Consider the following 13,394-nt stretch of genomic DNA (forward strand, 5'->3'; position numbering starts at 1 on the left):
TTGCACAGCATAGCCACACACACTTGAGGCTCTCCTACTAGCATGCAGAGCTCTCTTCCTTAATGTCACGTTATCCTGATGTCTGCCAGGACCATTAGTGATCTGCAAGATACCATGGCTTTTCAAGTATTTCTCAAAAAATAATCCAGAAAATATACAGAGACATCTCAATTGAGAGCTGCTACTGTTTGCTCTTTTGCTTCTGGGGATCTTTGTAGACAGTACTCTGTGTTGTGAGACCACTTGGTCATCCAGTGGGATGATCCCGACTGACCTACTTGTGATAGTGATTTCGATTAAATTCTGCCTGAATAATTTCTTGTTTGTTCTCATGGCCGTCCCTTTCTCTTTCAGACAGAGGACCCGAGTAAGAACAACCCTAGGTTTTGGGAGGAGCTGTTTCTCATGAAGGTAACAGGAGCTGAACGTCCTCTGATTTGGTGTTGCTGTTCTGCCTATGAGGTGGCAGACTGTCAGCACGAGGACTTGCTTTTCTAAGGTGTCAGCAGTTGTGTAACATGCACAATATTCTTCTTAACCTGGCAGGTCAACCTGGAATATCTGGAAGGCAAGCTGGAGGCTCTGGATGGGGAAGAGCTGATGAAGATAAAAGATAACATCAACTGCTTGTTTCAGCACTGCATCCAGGCGCTGGGTGAGGAGCACCCGATCAGAGTGGTCAATGCACTACAGGTACCACAGCTGAGAGACAGGGAGTGCTCTCATCTGCTTCTGAGGAGACAAAATGCTTGCTGCTGGTATCAAGCATCTTGTTCTTGTTTCTTTAGTTGTGAGAAGCGATGTCTACAGAGCAGTTTCAACTTCTGGTTGGTGGAGGTTACAAACATTTATCCTTAGTGTATGAGAAACAGTAGCTTGATTGAAAATTCAGGTGGGTCTGGTGTTGCAGGATGAAGTGGATCCTGCAATGGAGGGATAGGAGGGGCTTGTTCATGCTACAGGCTCAGTTTGAGGGCTCAAGAATACTGTGTGTAGCTTTGTCTGTCTTCTTTCTCCTGTTCGCCTCTATTTCGGACTCCTTTATGAATTTCCTTATGGGTCAAAAACGAAATGAAGTAGTGGGGAAGTTGGTGTCAAATTTGTACGGGGGACTGTCCCTGCTGGACACATCCTTGGTGAAAGCTGTGAAGAACCATCACCCAGAACTTGAAGCTGTTCTCCTGCAGGTTGTGCCTTACCAACACGTGTCTTGTATGAGAGACGGTGTCCACAGTTTTGACACTTGACGTTGTTAGTTTCCAACCTGATTCTTAACAGTTTGAATGCGTTTGACCCAGCTTCTCTCAGCTGTAGGAATACAGGATATAAATTTCAGGTTTGGGAAGCCTCCTGTAGGAGGCCTTGGACAGGAAAAAATCTGGATAAATACATTCTTATCTTTTGAGAGCTCAACATCCAGGTTATACTCCTTAGAAACAACAGTGGTAGAGGAAATCAGGCAAAATGTATGGCTTCCAGGCTGGTGGTATTCATATAAATATCTGTGTTTTGATAGTGCTCTGAGAGGGTTTTAGGGCAGGTTTTGCTGTGGAGTTGTAGGTGTTGCCTTACATTTTATCCTCTGAATTTTCCCTTTGCAGACTTTGTGTGCATTGATTCGGGGTGTCCATCAGAAGAACAAGTCCACTTCAGGGTTTGACATCATCAACATGCTTGTGGGTTTTGATAAGGCAGAGCTTTGTATGAAGGTGAGGCCTTGCCAATGTACAGAAAAGACTTACACAGCAGCCCTGTTGCAGGGGCAGTGTTTTGTAGACAGGTGTGTCTATCAAGGTACACCTTTTTGGGTAAATATCTCAGCCACTGATTAAACATAGCTGTCCTGAAGTTCTTGACTTGTTAGTGGCCCAAAGACATGTGAAATCCTGATGTTTTTCATTAATAGAGCACTTACCTTCTTTTCCTTTAATTCCCTGGTGTGCATTCATTCTGGTTAAGAAATCTTAAGGCCAGGAAAGGCTGTCACAGGCCATTAGTACCCCGTATTGAACCTCGTAGCTTACACTTAACTTTTAGCTAATAGTAATGTCCTTTGTGCTCACATTTCCATCAGAAGATACACCATTATAAACTTATTTGATGCTCTTCATTGTAAAGCTACTGAGTTTTGAGAAACAACAGAGGGATTGGTGATAAAACTGAATACCTGTTCTATCTTTCATCTCTCTGCAGAAAGTAATAGTTTTTCATCTCTCTATGAAAAGTAGTAGTGCTTTGGGGAAATATTAAGTAGTTATTTGCATATTAGAACCACTTTTTTTTCCCTTTGAGAATTACTTTATTACCTGTAATTTAGTATTTGGAAAGCAATTAATTTTGAATATCTATCAGATAGCTATATAGTACCTATTTTGAATAATAATTAATGTACGTACTATTAAATTGCAGGTGTGCTTTTCACCAAAATCTCTCAGAGCCTATAAAGAAAATGGGGGAACATCGAAGATAAAAAGGCAGAAAAAAAAGCAATCAGTGATATTACTGGCTTGTAAACTACAACTAAGATTGTATTTGTAGAGGTCAGGTTTACTTTGCAAATAAAATCTGTTATTACATGTATATAAAAACCTCTCATGCATCTAGAGAAAACTCTTGGATCATGATGTTATGCCTATAGTCATTAAAATGTAGTTAACACAAAGCAGTATTGAGAACCAATGGTGTGAACACAATCTGTGGTATATAGCTGTAGTAATGGCTCAGTTACTGGTTCTGGAATAACATGGCTTTGTCTTGGCACTTTTGAATCTCTCAGTCTTTTATAGGAAATATTTCAAATAACTTAAAAGTAATACCTAAAGTTATGTGATTGTTCTTCTTTAGAATCTGATGGAGAGCCTAGACTCGCTCCTCTGTGCAGAAGGTTCTGAAAGCCTCAAAAGCTTGTGTCTGAAGCTGCTTCTCTGCTTGGTGACGGTAAATAAATACCAGCTGTATAATAACTTAAAATCTCATACGTGTCACATTTTGAGGGATGGAACTAGCTCAAAACTTAAGCAGAATGCTACTGTGTGAAGTTTGGGGTGTTGGGGGGATTATGAATGATAAGAATGGACAGCCCAGAATAGGCTTCAAAGCTCAACCACAACACCAGTGTAGACTGGCAGACTGTTTCTGCCTCATGAGATAGGTGCCAACTGGGGCAGAAGGGTAGAGACATAGTAGGAAGTGTCAATTGGATTCATGTTATTTTTTTTTTAGGGAAAAAGATAATTAGAAGTAATAGAAGATAAATAGAAAGGGAGCAGAGGAGAGGGGCTGAGGAAAGACAGGAAATGTGGAGTAGATGAGTAGTGAGGATGTGAAGAACGAGTTGGATAAAAGGGTTGTTCAGTATCTCTTGGAGATGGTCAACCACAAACTATCTTGGTTGTGATAAGAGATAGCTGTGTGTGTGTGGAGGTCTCTGCTGCCGTGTGTGATGGAAAACTGCTTAGTCAAGCATACGGACCCTGCTTTTTCATCCTCTGCCTCCTGTGTAGCAGGCTGCTTCAGCTGCTGGTAGTGTTGTCATGCAGCTGTGTAAAATGTCAATCTGCAGAAGAAATGGGGAGCTTCTTAGTACATGGCTCATGCTTTTGCCAGAGAGGGTGGGAGTAGCAAACAGGACAGATTTCCCTTACTTCACGTCTAGCTCTAGTGCTAGTCCCACCCTTGACTTGCTGACTAAGTGAGAGATTCTGAGTAAATGGTCCATCTGGTAGTATAATTCTTGTGTTCGTAGTGTGTGCCAGAGGCAGCTAGAGCATCATGGGAGGCTTTGGGTGAGATTTTAACTTGTGTTTGTACTTAGGTGACAGATAACATTAGCCAGAACACCATCCTGGAGTATGTGATGATTAACAGTATATTCGAAGCTATTTTACAGGTAAGTTTTTTTCCTTCAGCTGCAGGAGTTCTTTTTACATAGTGAGAGCTTTCAGTCTTGTTTGCCTTTCAGCCTTTTCAGTGCAGCATAGCTAACTGGTAGAGTACGATGCTTCCATTCATAGCTCAGTCACAGTTTCTATTTTTTTTAATGCTGTCTCCTCCTTACTCCAGTCTCCTGTTTTTAGTCACTACTGAGTATTTAAGGTATTTTCACTTGAGACATTTGTCCTTAGATAGAAGCTGAATGGATTTGTAGGCCAATTTCATAGAAGATTCCTTTATCGGAGGAATTTGTTTCAAAAGGCAGTCTGGATATATTGATTTTTTTTTCTGCTCTTTGATAAATTATACTTTTTTTTTTTGAAGTGGAACTGGGTTTGGGGAAACAGAAAATATTGGCAATGCACTGAGATACTGTCCAGTGGTGTTGAGAAATATGTTTGCCCTTTATGCCCAGAAAGCCTCTGTACATCCTGTCTGTGATAAATAAGTTTCTCTGCATGCAACATTTCTTGGAAGCACTGACACTTCCAAAGTCGTGGATATCCTCTTTCAGTCAGAGTATAATTTGCGTTTGTACATACGTTTCACTGCCATATGCGGTCTCGGAGCCACCTCAAGCTTCGTGAAGCAAGCCTGAACTTAATAATGTGATTCTTTATTTCAGATTCTGTCCAGCCCCCTTAGTCGGAGGGAACATGGCTATGATGCTGTTGTCCTTCTTGCCTTGCTGGTCAACTACAGAAAGTATGAGGTAAGCATTCTACTGTGTAACAGAAACAGCTCTCTGTTACTTAATACTGTCCTCAAGGTTATTAAAAGGGCTTACGGTACAGTTTTTAGCAGTACACACAGCAACATTTATTGGGATGTCAGCACTGAGCTACAGTATCTTTGCAAGGCACTCAAAGCCTTTAAAGTCAGTTTGGTGGTTGCCTGGTTGTCAGTGTATTGTGGCAGACTTTCATGCCTCAAATCCTGTGGAGTTCTGTTAACTGTGCTGCTGTTGATAGATCCTTTTTTGTTTTGGACTTCATTGGTGCTAAATTGTGGTCCCAACTGCTTAAGAAAATCTTATTAGGGAGGAAATTCATTAGTTTGTGCTTTTGTTTGTCTTTAATGTGAATATCAGTGTGTTTTACGTGAGCATGTTCTTTCATATTTTTGGGATGTGAATTTTCTAGTCTCCCTTCAAATTGCCTGTGGAATATTGTCTGTACTTCTGTCACCAGTGTAGCTATGAGCTTGGTTTGCTCAATAACTTCTGTTCTAGGAGTAAAATGATTTACGTGTTCTTACATGGTACTTTTAAAAAGTTGCCATTGATCTGAAACCTATCATTCTCAAAAGTTGTTAGAAGTATACACTTATTTCTTCAGCTATATTTCATGGTTTTATAATCCTATTCCTGATTTCTTAGATTTCTTAGATTTTTATGGTGATGCAATGTGAGAGAACCATAAAAGGTTAACTAAATATTTGACTGCATTGGGAAATTGTGAAACTAACTAATCAAAAGGCTGCCAGACAGAGGAAACACTGCAATGAAGAGTGTTTACTGTGTCCTTTTCTCAACACCTTAAGGGGTGGCTGCTAAAAGTTAAAACATATAATCAGGCAGTGAGTTTTAAATAGATTCATCAATAACATCTAGGAGAAAACTTCTTTGCCTCACGTTCAGCCTAGTAGAATTGCTCGTTGCATCTCTTGCTAGGCAGAGCTGAAAGAAATCAGTCAAAATGTTTTTTTTTCCCCTCCTTCTTTGTGTACTTACTTGGCTGCATATAGTATATCCGATGGCCCTTCACTTTCAATTACATGCACTTTTTTGCCTTGATATAGTCAACTGCAAGTGCTGAAGAGACTTAAAAACACTGAAGAGTTGGATTTTTTTTAAAGTTCTCTCAGAATTCAAATCATTTTCCATGAATCTCTTTAACAAAAAGAGTCATTATTCAAGCTCCAATTCCCTGCAAGATGGCCTGTCTGCAGAGAAGATGGCCTCATCAGGGCTGGCAGCAAAGCTGCTGAATCATCCCTAATGAGCATTCTGGGGAAAAGTCTTGTGAGGGATAATCAAGTGGACTCTGGTCTTCATTTGTTACAGATGTGAAGATAAGTTAAGCATCTAACTAGGGATTATATATGTATTTTTTTGTTTCTTTTTTCTGCTTTCTTTTCTTACCAAAGATTTGTTTTCCATAGGTTTGTTTCCAGAGCTTTGTTCCACTTAAGGGCATGGGGGAGGTCTCACTCCCTCTATCAGATCCATGTGCTTCTACACATACCTCTCAACTTCACATAATATGTCTCACCTGGGGATTACATTTCTGATCTGGTGTTAATTGGCTTGTCTTTTAGAAATTACTTGGTAATGATCTCCCCCTACCTTCCACTTATATTTCTTTGAGGTTGCTGGTATCTAATGGTGGGTAGTTCATAGAGGACAACTTGAGTATTCTGTTTCCAGGAGATATTTTGTTTGTCCGTCGTCACTGAAAAGAAGACCTTAATGCTGTAGTGTGTGTTCTTTAAAGAGCTGAGAATCATGTTTTTGCTTTCTTTCTGGAAGGAGGTGATGGCAGAAGCTATTTCTAAGTTTGTGTCACCACTTCATTGATGCACTCTTGAGTTTTCAAAGTGCTTACTAGCCACTCTTTAAGGCTATTGCATGTTTGTGCATATTGTGGAGTGGCAGGTGTAACTTAGACTTTCAAAAATTTTGCTGTGATTCCCAGGGAGAGGAAAACCAAGGAGACCAAGATGACAGGGTTGGAAGAGGGAAGCAGGCAAGGAATATGGGGAGGCCCGAGGGGTGCCTGTACAACTTGTAGGCTACTGAAGTTCATCACAGATATGCAGACTACTGCTCACAGGAAGCAACTGTTCAGAACGGTTGGCTCTGAAGGAGTAGCAGGAGTAAACTGCCCTCCCTCTGGGCAGCCCAGGAAATGTTCTCATCATGCTGGTACAGACTTGCAATGGAAAGGCACTAGAAACTGCCTTGACCTATACGGAGAAATGCTGTGTGTAGATTACATCTGTTAGTCATCTGCCTGCTGCTGAAGGAGTTAGGGAAGCCCAGAGGAGGCATGGAGTGTGTCAGAGGAATGGAAAACTTCAGACAGGAAACATGAAGGAGCCTTCTGCAGTTTTGGGAGTTCCAATTGAAAGGAAGAAGGCAGAGATCCACAGCAAGCACGGCCAACTTCTTGACTTTATCAGCCAAGCACCTTTATGTTCTTGCTGCCAAGAGGCAGGAGACATGTAGCACACCTCTTGGAGAGGCAAAGGGCAATGGGAGCCTGAAGAGTTGTTCATAGGCCGGAGATGACAAGGAACCTGTTCCCCATCCGTTCTGTGATGGGGTGGAACATATGTTTAGGTCTCAGGGCAGCCTCTTGGCATTGGGCAGCTTGCTTATCTGGGAATTTGGATAACTGTTGCCCCTAATTCAGCATGGTCCTGCTGCCCATTGCATGCAAAAGCCTCGTAACTTTTATGGGTCACAAATCACAGGTTGACCAGCCTTCTGTGTGTGAGCTGTGGTATGGAGTCCTGGCCTGAGTTTCTCATCATGGTGTAAAGAGAGCAAGAGAATGATTGAAATTAGACAAACTAAGCCTCAACTCCATTCTTTCAAAAAAAATGTAGTTAAATACATTAAATGTATGGTAGTAATGTAGTTAGATACATTTCAAGCTGGCTTCTTTGTTGACAGAGTAAATTTCTGAAGGGGAGAACGGTTGCACAGGAAGGAGCATGTATGTTTCTCAATAGGAACCTCCCCTCCAGCCTCAAGGAAATCTCTTTGCATGCTTCATGCACAGATGGGCTCCCTGTCATTTTCTGTGACAGCAGATAGTGCTGCTGGAGGCAGGCTGGCTGACTGGTTGAGCTTTGGTGTGTTCTGATCAGTTTCTTCCTTGGACCAAAGAGAAAATCTGATTCTCCCAAACAACACAACAATAGCAAGAGTGTTTTCTGATCGGCCTGATTTTTAACCTGCTGTTAAACCTTGGGCAAAACAGGTAACTGTGTAACTTGCAAGGCTGTATGTGATATGTATTTTTGCTTTATTCTTCCCATCCACTTTGGACTTACTGCACAGATGGAACCTTTTCTTCTCTGTCCAAACCAACCTTGTTTTACACTGACACGTGTAAACAAAGAAAAACATGTACATTGCTAATCTAAAATGCTTCCTAAATTGTTGGGACTTATCTTTATAGATGGAGCCTACGTGCTTTGTTCAGGTTAGTTCAAGGAATTTGTATTCTCGAGAGACTTCTGGCTCTCAGTGGTGGTAACTGTTAAGAGTTGAGCTCTAACCCTGCAGCAGATGAGCCTGTAATACTGTCATGCCTTCCTGAGTCCTCCTTCCTTTAAGCAATCTTTGTGAGGTGTTGCAGAAGAGAGATATCAAAACGCTTATGTCAAGTCCCAGCTTCACTGCTTGTGCTTGCTGCATAACAGTGTGTGTGTCACTGATAACGTGCTGTCAGGACAGCTGTTCCACTTCCAAGACTGACAGTCCAGCTAGCAAAGGAACAGGAACTCCATCTCTTCTCCATCTCCATCTGAATAAAATCAGCAGCCTGCCTGGCTGAGCAAGTAGAGTTGTCCTGAGCATAACAACCTTAATGTGATGTGACTACTGTTGCTTTGTGTGCATTCTGCTTTGTGGGACAGGAGGGAAAATCTTCCCAGGTGGCTGGGTAAACTTTGGAAGATAAATATTTTGTTTGTTTGTTTTCCTCATAAAGACTAAACTTAAAACCATTTTTCTTGCTTCTTTCTCCCCTGCTGCTGAGCAGTCAGTGAATCCTTACATTGTGAAGCTCTCTATCGTAGATGACGAGGCCACGCTCAATGTGAGTATCTGATATGATTACCCAGCACTGCTGGGAACGCTCTTCCATGCATGGTGTTAACAAATGCAGTCGTGGTGTCTGGTGCAAAGAGGGTCTGGGAGCAGTACTGCTGTAAGGAACACAGGTGTAGTGGGTTTCCGCCCTAACCGCACTCTTGTGATAGATTTGGTAGCTCATGATTTGGACAGTTTGGTCTTCAGTTAAACGGTGGGGGTTTTTAAAAGGCTAGGTAGCAAGGAACGTGCTAAGGTTGGTCTATTAGTCTTTTGTCAGCTGTGTTACTTGCTGTCACTTGCCAAAGAGGCACAGGATATCTCATGCCAAAGGACATCTCTCCACTGCTGTTATCTGATTTTTTTTTTTAACAAGTCCACACCTCAGTTACTGCAGCTCACTAGAAGCTTGTACCCAAATCAAGAGTCCTGCAACATACTTTACGCTGTAGCTGCTTTGTATGTTTTTGCATTCAAACCTAGATAAAAAGTGTCAGTGCACTATGAGCTCTGGGAGGTGTGGACTTGAAAGCTTTCCTTTAGATTAGAAGTAAAAGCAAACTGCATGCTAACTGAAGGGTGAGAACAGCTATTTTGAATTAAATTAAATTAGCTTGACAGAGAAGGATGACCAGTAGCTGTGCAATGGAGGAGGCTGTTTGTGAGAAGTGACAATGTCATTAGTGTTTATGGCCTTTGTTTCCAACCTTTGGATACACTTCCTCTGACACAAGCTCCCTTCTGAAGTTCTTGCTGCTTTATTGAGGCTTCTTGAGTGACTAATCTATGTCTGGAGGCCCAAAGAGAGTAAACTTTCTTCTCTGAATTTAGCTAACTAGATACCCAACTTTAAATTTTGGTGCCTTGTTTTTTAGATTTTATTTATTTATTTATCTCAGTGTGTCTTATTAATTCAAACTGCTGCAGGGGAAATTCTTTGTAGCATGCTAGGGAATACTGGGGGGTGCAGCACTGCTCTGTGTTCAATGTTTGTTTTCCTGCATTGAGACTCGTAATATAAACTTCTTTTTTTAAACACTTTTTTGCAGGGAATGGGACTTGTAATTGCCCAGGCTTTATCAGAGTATAACAGGTAAAACCTAAATCTCTCTTGTTTTTAAGCGCATGGTAGTTGCAGTCCATTTCCACAAACTTTTTGAGTTAAAGTACTTATCATTTATCAGCTCTAATGCATCTGGAAAGGCAGGAAATAGTCATGCTTTGAAGTACTTCTGTTCAGTTGATGTTGTCACTGCAAGCGTATGTACCAGGTGTTTTTATTGTCACGGGCGTTACCTCTGTATGAGCCTTGTGTAAAATGGTATGGTCCCAGGTTAGAAGATAAATGATTTGCTGAGTACTTCTCCAATTTAACTGAAACCTGATTTACAAATGTGTCTGGGGCAATACAAATGCCAGATCGTAGGTGATCAGGTAATGTACACTCTTGCAAAGGATGGACAGCAACAACGCTTCTGAAAAAAGAGCCAGCAAGCCAGCAGTAGGGATAGAATGTTCCCAACCTCTGTTTAATAAATAACGATACAAAATATGTAAGTTTTCCTAAGAAGAAAGTTCTTCAGGAAAAAATGGTGACCCAAGAGGGCTTTTTGGGGATGGGAGGATGACAAAAGGATTCTCAAGGTATCCAGAAAAATGTTGTAATTCCTTCAGAAGGTCTGCTGTTAGAGATACACTTGTAAGATGATGCAAGTCAGCAAACAGTGTAAATGTACTTAACATACTAGAGTAAAACAAGAGGAAAAAAAAAACAAGCAAACGAAAAACCCCACTCACCCACCTTGTTCATTCTGACAAAAGTTGTCTTAGACTATAGCCTGTTCTGCTTATCTCTATCTTTTCCCCTTCCCCCAAAATTCAGAATTGTTTTCTTTGCATGTTGTATTGTATGTAATTAGATTCCTGTACAAAAGGCAATATATGGCCATATAATCTCTGCTAGCCCATTTCAGTGTCAAATGAAGCAAATTAGCTTAAATCTGAGGTACCCAACCTATTTGTTGACTTCTTGCTCCAATTCTAGTCCTCAGTCAAGGGCCTCCTGTCATGGCCCATGGCTGCTGTCGTGTTTCTGGACCAGCTCTACATACGTGATAGGTCCGATGCTTGCTTATGTTGTCATGTTTACTGAGACTGCTCCAGAACATCCTTGTGCTTTCTAGTTTGCCGTGGAAGGAAGCCAAGCAGGAATGGACAGCTGTCGGCAGAGCAGTTCATTAGGCCAGTTTAACATGTCATGTTTGGGGAGAGAAATGTGGGATCAGACAGGACTGGGCCATGAACCAGACTAACAGTCTTTATGGTTTCTGCTGGCTGTAGAGGTGATGAGCTGTGGTTTAGTCTGTAGCTGATGATTGGAATGAAATTGATCTGTAGTTACTGGCTGTGTTCATATGGTTGATGGTATACTGTGTCGCCAGTGCAGGACAAAATTCCAAAGTCACTTGATCGCTTCTCCTCAGTGTTAACCTAGACTGAATATATCCTGTATAACAACACAGACATGGTTTAGTTGCACCTTTCAGCACCCCCTCTTTAAACAATTGACAAATATTTAACATCCCTGCATCCCTTTTTGTGGGTTCTTGAAAAGGAATTGTGAGTGTTGGAACTTTCTCCAGCCTGTATCCAAATCAGATAAAGCTGTCTCAGGATTTAGAAAAGATAACCCTACTTCCATTTCTAAGCCTTAAGCTTCTTTCTTATTCCTTTTTGTTCAGGCAATACAAAGATAAGGAAGAGGAGCACCAGAGTGGTTTCTTCTCAGCCCTAACTAATATGGTAAGCAAGCAATGCTTTTCTATTCTTAAAAGAGGGGCCTCATATAAGGTCAGGAGGAGGGTGAAAGTTTCCAAAAACCAAGTTAGAATTTTGTTCTGGAGGAGGGGATGTATTGATCTGAGCCAAACCAAACAGAGCTAAAATACCTTTATTCTGAGGACCATATTATTGTGTGGCTGGGAAAGCACTTTCAAAAATAAGGATAGTTCAGTGTTAATTGCTGTCAGGAGTGACATGGGTAAAACTGCTACTGCTCTGGGACAAGCAGATGGGAAATGATCTCTACAGTCCTTTCACAGAGGGATTTAAGATATAGTATTTTTTTTCCTTCTGGCATTTGACAGAATAAGCATTGGTCAGTTACAATAGAACAAAATAAAATGTGTTTGTAGATGGTCATCCTGTTCTGTCCATTGTGGAATTTTCCCATTTGTATTTTGCTGGTATTAGAAAGAAAGTTGCATTTGTGCCTTGGATGAAAACACCTCTCCTGAGGCACTCGCGATTTAGATAAATCCATGTCTTCTCTCTTTTCTAATAACTTTCAAAAATTCATCCTTTGTAATACTCTTTCTTTCCATAGGTGGGCAGCATGTTCATAGCAGATGCTGATGAGAAGATATCAGTCCAGTAAGTGAACAGATGTTAGTTGCACAATGAGTGGCAATTCACCACTCCGGTCAATGGGATTTCCTCCATCACGGAGCTGTTTTAATGTAGCAAATGAAAAAGGCTTGAAAAAAAAGGAGGTTCTCTTGTAACTGAAATGGTACCACTCCTCTGTAATCAATGGGTTTCCTGGTTACTTAAGTGAGAGAAAGGTGAGGTAGGAGGAACCACAGCTGAATTGCTTGTAGTGAAGTGTATAAGCAAACAAAACAAACCTGTGGTTTATATGAGGTGCTTTTAGTGTATAAAAGTCATGTTGGAAGTGGCAGATGGGAAGTAATGGTTCATGTACTCTTGTCTCCAAGAATGTATTCCCTAAATTAAGGGGGCAAGTGATAAATACGAGGGTTTGTGGTAGCTGTAGGAACCTCTAGCCTAAAAACAAAGCGCTTTAAAGAGAAAACATTGCTTAAGACTGAGTAACAATGGAGACATTCAGCATGAGGGAAACAAAGATTATAGCTGAGATCTAAAAAGAGGCATTTTAATGGACTGCTCAGTATTATTAATAATGGAAAAAAAAAGAGACAGATTTTTACATGGTTGGAAAAAAAAAAGTTATTTCAGATGGGCTGTGCTCCTGAGCAGCTTTGATCTCAGGATTCTCATTTGGTGTTAGCCCTTAATTAACTCTGCTTTTGTCTGTATCCCTTCCACAGAACGAATGAAGCAATACTGCTGGCCCTCTATGAAGCTGTTCACTTAAACCGGAACTTCATCACAGTTCTGGCACAAGTGAGTTTCAGCGTGATGTTTGCCCTTTTCTTCATAGTAGATCTCTTTTGAAATTTAAAATGTCAGGAATCAAATGGATGGAAAGATGAGTTTTCTTTTTGTTTTCCCCTAGGTACTTGTCATAGGTGTAGGTGGGCACGAAAGATCAAAAGCCAACCAGGGTTTATTTTACTTTTAAGCAATGTTTCGTGCCTTGCCAGAAAATAATTACATTTTGACGGCACAACTCCTGCTAGGATGAGCCGTTTTTCCCACTGAATGGGAAGAGCTGCATGGAGCTCCTTCGGTGTCCTATTGATACTGCCTTCAGGCAAGATGCAGTGTGATGACTGGTAGGGGTAAGATTGCTGCAGCTATTAGAGCAGTTCATGCCAATGATAAGTTAGAGTTGAGGGAAAGAGGTTGATCCTGCTCCAAGCTGGATGAATTG

At 41.1% G+C, this 13,394-nt stretch overlaps 1 protein-coding gene across 2 annotated transcripts in view; it reads left to right on the top strand.

Moving 5' to 3' along the window:
- ARMH3 (armadillo like helical domain containing 3) overlaps positions 1-13,394 on the top strand; it is a 120,754-nt gene that overhangs the window by 6,772 nt on the left and 100,588 nt on the right. For both annotated transcript variants that reach the window (XM_083844077.1, XM_083844078.1), the window contains exons 3-13: positions 355-411; positions 547-693; positions 1,602-1,709; positions 2,845-2,937; positions 3,815-3,889; positions 4,559-4,645; positions 8,709-8,765; positions 9,808-9,851; positions 11,500-11,560; positions 12,144-12,190; positions 12,889-12,964. In XM_083844077.1, the coding sequence (XP_083700203.1) occupies positions 355-411; positions 547-693; positions 1,602-1,709; positions 2,845-2,937; positions 3,815-3,889; positions 4,559-4,645; positions 8,709-8,765; positions 9,808-9,851; positions 11,500-11,560; positions 12,144-12,190; positions 12,889-12,964 (852 nt within the window). The remainder of the gene's footprint in view (positions 1-354; positions 412-546; positions 694-1,601; positions 1,710-2,844; positions 2,938-3,814; positions 3,890-4,558; positions 4,646-8,708; positions 8,766-9,807; positions 9,852-11,499; positions 11,561-12,143; positions 12,191-12,888; positions 12,965-13,394) is intronic.

This window comes from Anser anser (genome assembly GCF_964211835.1).
Source record: "Anser anser genome assembly, chromosome: 7".
Classification (NCBI taxonomy): domain Eukaryota; kingdom Metazoa; phylum Chordata; class Aves; order Anseriformes; family Anatidae; genus Anser; species Anser anser.